Source organism: Sinocyclocheilus anshuiensis, unplaced genomic scaffold, assembly GCF_001515605.1.
Source record: "Sinocyclocheilus anshuiensis isolate Anshui unplaced genomic scaffold, SAMN03320099.WGS_v1.1 scaffold928, whole genome shotgun sequence".
Taxonomy (NCBI): Eukaryota; Metazoa; Chordata; class Actinopteri; order Cypriniformes; family Cyprinidae; genus Sinocyclocheilus; species Sinocyclocheilus anshuiensis.
In genome coordinates, this window is record NW_015552531.1 from 804,391 (window position 1) to 810,303 (window position 5,913).

Sequence of the window (5,913 nt, forward strand, 5' to 3'; positions counted from 1 at the left end):
ACAGGAGAATGACCTCCCACCCATAGTTTTGAGTATTGCAAAATTTGGAGGGAAGAAAATGTTTAGAGGGTAGGAAGAATGCCTTAATTACGTCATATACAATACCATTGATTACCATTTCTATATTGGAAAGTATTATGAGTAGTGTAGTTTATCAGGAACATATGAAATATGCATTAAGCACATTTGTTTATTATATATTTGTAATTTTATAATTAAACCTTTTTTATGGCTATATATATATACATACATACACACACACACACACACACACACACCTACAATATTTGTTATGTAGTTTAGAATCAGTAATGGACTACAATTTGTAAGTAATCTACCCAGCTAATATTTACTTCCTGAACCCATGTGTTGCACTCCGTTGACACATACTTGTCTAAACAGACCAACATGTTTACATTCTCGCTTTTGTTTTTCAGGAAAGTTGTGGTATGTCGGTATGTAACGGAAAGATCTATATCCTGGGTGGCCGTGGTGAAAATGGAGAGGCATCAGATACAATCCTGTGCTATGACCCGTCCACCGGCATCATAACGGGCGTGGCCGCCATGCCCCGCCCTATTTCTTACCACGGCTGCGTCACCATCCACCGCTACAATGAGAAGTTCTACCATTCATGACATTAAAAAAAAGCACACTCACTGACTCACACAGGGACGTGGATAAACTGAGCCGGACTATAGATAACGTAGCATTATGTTAGGTAAGGTGAGTCCCCGTGGTGAAAACGGAGAGGCATCAGATACAATCCTGTGCTATGACCCGTCCACCGGCATCATAACGGGTGTGGCCGCCATGCCCCGCCCTATTTCTTACCACGGCTGCGTCACCATCCACCGCTACAATGAGAAGTTCTACCATTCATGACATTAAAAAAAAGCACACTCACTGACTCACACAGGGACGTGGATAAACTGAGCCGGACTATAGATAACGTAGCATTATGTTAGGTAAGGTGAGTCCAGTTCACAAGCTTTGAGACCAGTCAGTTAAACTGACAACTACATAATAACTCATTTCAGTGTACAGTATAAACATTCTATCATTTACTCATCCTCACGTCGTTCCAAACCCATATGACCTTTCTTCTAAAGAAAACAAAAGAAGATATTTTAGACAAAATCAAATTAGACCCCAACTTCATTGTAACATTTTTTTTCTTATATCTTCTTCCGGCCTTTATAGTCCGATACAGATTGTGTATGGATTTGCATATTTCCATATCCGTTACCCAAATACTTCTAAACTGATTGACAGCTGATTGTGAATTCTAGCTGGTCTCTGATCTCTCAACCTCACTTGTTGTTCCCGTCAATTAAACGTCTTTATTTGTTTCTTTTCCCCACTTCATTACTATTATTGCATTTTATATTGTATTTTAATGTCTGGTGTAAGTTGTTTTGAGTGGGTTAACGGCGTGATTATTTGTGTCTGGTGGATAGAGTGTTCGATTGTGATAAATCCATGTGTATATAAGTGTGTTTGAAAAGATTCAGCTGGATGTGTGTGCGTGACAGACGGACACAGAATATGCAGGAACTACTTCTTGTTGAGCTCCCATGTCTAATGGGTAAATGGTTCACAACAATCCATCAGGCACCGAAAATTATTGTATTTCTTTTAATATTTCTTTACGTATGCATGTATGTATTTGGGTGATATTAACTGTTTTCTGTATTTTGTAGTAGAAATTGTGGCTATCATGACATTTAAAGAAAAAAACGTGTGTTTTATTATGTGTTTGCTCTTTTATAGTAATGCCATCCATATGAAGCATTACTGTTGATTAGCCTCTGTATAATTATTCTGTATCATTTAGTAACATGCTTTCTTGCATATCATGTAGAATACAAGCAAAGATGTCTTGTTTATAAGTGAATCAAATAATGTTCTTTCACTTTAAGTTATTTATTCTTTATGGATGTTTGAATGCCCCAACCAGGCACTTAAGTCAATATATCGCAGTGTCCCCGATGTAAATATGAATTTGATAATCCTTCTTCAGGTTTACTGTATCAGTAAGTGTTTGCAGTGGTGAAGCATCAGGCCAAATGGCCAGTTCACACTCTCAGCTCCCATAAAACTCTTCCTTTTTTGTTCTCACAATAATCTAAGCTTAGTATTTGTGTGTACACTGCAGTGACGTAGCAGCAAAAGATTGTGTGTTTGTGCTCTGGGGAGCAGTGATGTCAGCTCTGTTGCCTGCTTTTGGTGAGCAGGATTGTTTAGTTTTGTCAGCTGCAAGACCAGAACAATAGAGGACACACATTGTTCGTTTTACTCTGGGAATTGTACAATGCAACTGCAAGACCCTGCACATATATGCACATAACGCAGCATGGCCTTTCTATAACCTTTTTGAGTGTAGTTTTTTTTGGTGTGTAGTTTTATGACCGTGTGTTTGTGTAAATAAATGGTGTGAGTTTGGTGTCTTTTTGTTATATAGGCTTGTTTTTTTCTGATAACTTTCAGTTGCTAAAAGCCATAAACGGAATGTTTTTTTTTTTGTTTAATTTTACAATGTTTCTTTTTGAGCGAGTCCTTATACACTTTATCTGTGCATGGCAAAAACTATATAACTCGTATGGCAAGAAAAATAAATGATTGTTATGGAGAAGATGCGCCTTTAGCGCTAATTAGTGATGGCAGAGAAAAGTGCCAATTTAAGAAAATATTACTTAAGTGCATTAAAAGAAATGACTATTTTGTGCCTTGTGGTGGAATGATACACATTTGACAACTAGCCAAAGATGTGTGATTGTTTTTTTCTGTTAATTCCAGTACAATATTGTAAAAGAAACTGCCAACCTTTTATGTCATAATATTACATGTGTTAAACTGTCGCTAAAATGTTCTTGTTCTGAGTACCTGAAATGTACAAGAGCTTAATGTGGTGTACATGCATACATTTCTTCAATAAAGCTATTTTTAGTATGGATTTGTACACTATTGTTATTTGTTTTATTTCTTGAATCTCAAATTTCTATGAAACCACCAATCCTACACTGAAAAATGATGTGGGATTTTTTTTTAAGCAGTATAAGTATTAAACTCATCCTGGACTGATGCAAACATGTATAATACCTCAGACTGTGAGACGTGCTATTATGTTTCTAACTGATCAGATTTAGTGAAAGTGACGTGACGTGACGTGTAGCCAAGTATGGTGTCCCATACTCGGAATTTGTGCTCTGCATTTAACCCGTCCAAGTGCAAACATACCCAGAGCAGTGTGCAGCCATCTGCATTTCACCCATCCAAGCGCACACAAACAGCAGTGAGTAGTGAACAAACACACACCCGGAGCAGTGAGCAGCCATTTTTGCTGCGGCGCCCAGGGAGCAGTTGGGGGTTTGGTGCCTTGCTCAAGGGTCTCACCTCAATCATGGTATTGAGAGTGGAAGAGAGCGCTGGTCATTCACTCCCCCCACCTACAATCCTTGGCGGTATCGAGACTGAAATCCGTGACCTTTGGATTACAAGTCTGACTCTCTAACCATTAGGCCACGACTTGCCGTTTTCATCTGAAAGATGATTCCAATCCCATACACTTATCCTAAACAAAGGAACCTGAGACATAAAAGACCACAATATCTTTCCGGTATTAAACACTTTAGCAATCTCATAGCAACCCTGGCATCACTGTGGTAAGTTTTTCATAGGTAAACAACACTACTCACATTTTCTTGGTAACACAAAAGTTTTAGATTAAATCTAAGTAGTAAGTACTGTTAAGTTATCAGGTCATGTATTTCTGCTGTAGCATTGCTAAAAACACCCGATCCCTGGTTTCCTACCAGTGTACTGAGGCATTAATTTGTGTACCAAGTTATTTTGAATAAAACCCGTCAGCTAACTGACAAAAACGCCACACCAGTCAAAGAGAAGACAAAGTATTAAATTACAGAACCACCTGCAGATAAATGCTCACAGCTAACCACATGGAACTCCTGTACCTGTCACTGTACACAGAACCCCACCAAGGGAGGAACTGTAAACTGTCGCTGCTGGCAACATAGGAACATTTATCAACTGGACATATTGATGTTGAAAATGATACATGTGCCTATGGAATTTGGCTCTTGCTTAAAGCTATGACTTTTTTCTCGTGAATGTTTCACTGGAAAAACAAAAAGAATTTTCAGAATTCTGACATGCAGTGTCAGTATTTGCTTTTAGATTAAAAAACGAGTGGCGTTTGAGAAGATCTCAGTGTTTAAAGATGCACAAAGAACCTATTTAAATTTAGAACCAACTAAAACCACTTGTACACAGACCTCCTGATGGCTTTCGAAATAGGTAATTTTAATCCGGTTTATTTAAAAAAATGTATGTAAACGTAAGCTACTACAAAATTATTTCTAAACAAAAGTTAATAAAATAAAAATGACATGGCAAAATGCAGCCAGGCGTACGCAAATGAGATATACAAAACACAATCGTGTGTAGTCTGCATAAAAATATTTTTAACTAGTTTTGAGAATAGTATACATTACTGGTAAATCTTTCTGTGCATGCGCTCAGGCAAAACTACGCGAACTTGAGAGAAAGATGAAGTTCCCTGTTGAAAAAAACAGCATATGCTGGTTAGGTATGTTTTGACCCTGGGATGCTGGTTTAAGCTGGTCCTTTGCTGGTTTATGCTGGTCCTTTGCTGGTTTAAGCTGGTCTTTGCTGGTTTATGCTTTATGCTTTATGCCTTTGCCAGCACATGACCAGCATAAACCAGCAAAGGACCAGTTTAAACCAGCAAAGGACCAGCATAAACCAGCAAAGGACCAGTTTAAACCAGCATCCCAGCGTCAAAACATACCTAACCAGCATATGCTGTTTTTTTCAACAGGGTGTGTAAACTCTTATATTTGGTGTGTTTATGCAAATTACTAGCTCCCGGCAGTTTTATCAACATTGGAACAGATTTATGTGTTTACAAGTTTACCTGTTTTAACCTGGAATTGTTTCTGTTAACATAAATACGCCAACTGAAGAAGTTATATTTGAAAAAGCTTTATTGTTGTTGTTATCTTTGTGTGCGACTATATGTGCGTATAGCGTAATGTATTTTTGTTTTTAACAGATATAAGGCCACATGTACGAGCACAGACAATTGAACTTGGGTAACATACACTTTGACTGAAGGCAAGTAAGTATCCCCCCCAGGTATGGAGATAGTTTACTTTTAACCTACTGAGAATGGAGTTATTTTTTGTCAGAATCGCTGGACAAACAGAAGCATTCTGTGGTCGTGCAATTGAAATATATTACCAGAAGGTGTCAGTATAAGACCGAAAACATGCTTTACTGTGAGCAGCCCAAATAAAGCTGCTGTAAGGGATCGTTTTAAATTCCAAGCATAAAATATCCATACTGCCTGACGGATATCTCTGAAATAGGTGTCCTGGTATATCACACATATTCTATGTCACAGCCAATAACTCTAAAAAGCAGAAAAGACAATCTGACAGCAGTTTTTACATGTTAGCCGATCATAATGCAGTTTCCTGCAAATATTGTCCAATGGAGTGTGTATGGGGGCGTGACTATCCTTAAGGTGGGAAAGTGTTCAGGAAACCTGTTTGGAAGCAATCATTAGCTTTTCATCTTAAAGGGGTCATATGATGCGATTTCAATTTTTCCTTTCTCTTTGGAGTGTTAAAAGCTCTTGGTGCATAAAGAAGATCTGTAAAGTTGCAAAGACTAAAGTCTCAAATCCAAAGAGATATTCTTTATAAAAGTTAAGAGTCAACCACATGTTCTTTTTAGCACCATCATATGAACCCTTTAATTTTTTTTGCTAGTAGTGGTGGAAAATCACTTAAGGTTCATTTAACTCAATGTGTTTTGTTATTTTAGAGAGAAAAGAGAGAACATATATGGTTTAATGTACTCACACAC

The 5,913-nt window shown here is 37.7% G+C and overlaps 1 protein-coding gene across 3 annotated transcripts in view; it reads left to right on the forward strand.

Annotated features, from left to right (window-relative positions):
- LOC107663692 (kelch-like protein 24) overlaps positions 1-2,944 on the forward strand; it is a 21,015-nt gene extending 18,071 nt beyond the window's left edge. Inside the window, exons 7-8 of one of the 3 annotated variants that reach the window (XR_001631366.1) lie at positions 438-721; positions 969-2,944. Coding sequence is in view for 2 of the 3 variants with exons in the window: in XM_016453970.1 (XP_016309456.1) it covers positions 438-506; positions 754-885 (201 nt within the window). In the remaining variant the exon portion in view is untranslated. The other 2 variants (XM_016453970.1, XM_016453972.1) reach the window with 2 other exon arrangements.
- Positions 2,945-5,913: the final 2,969 nt, after the last annotated feature.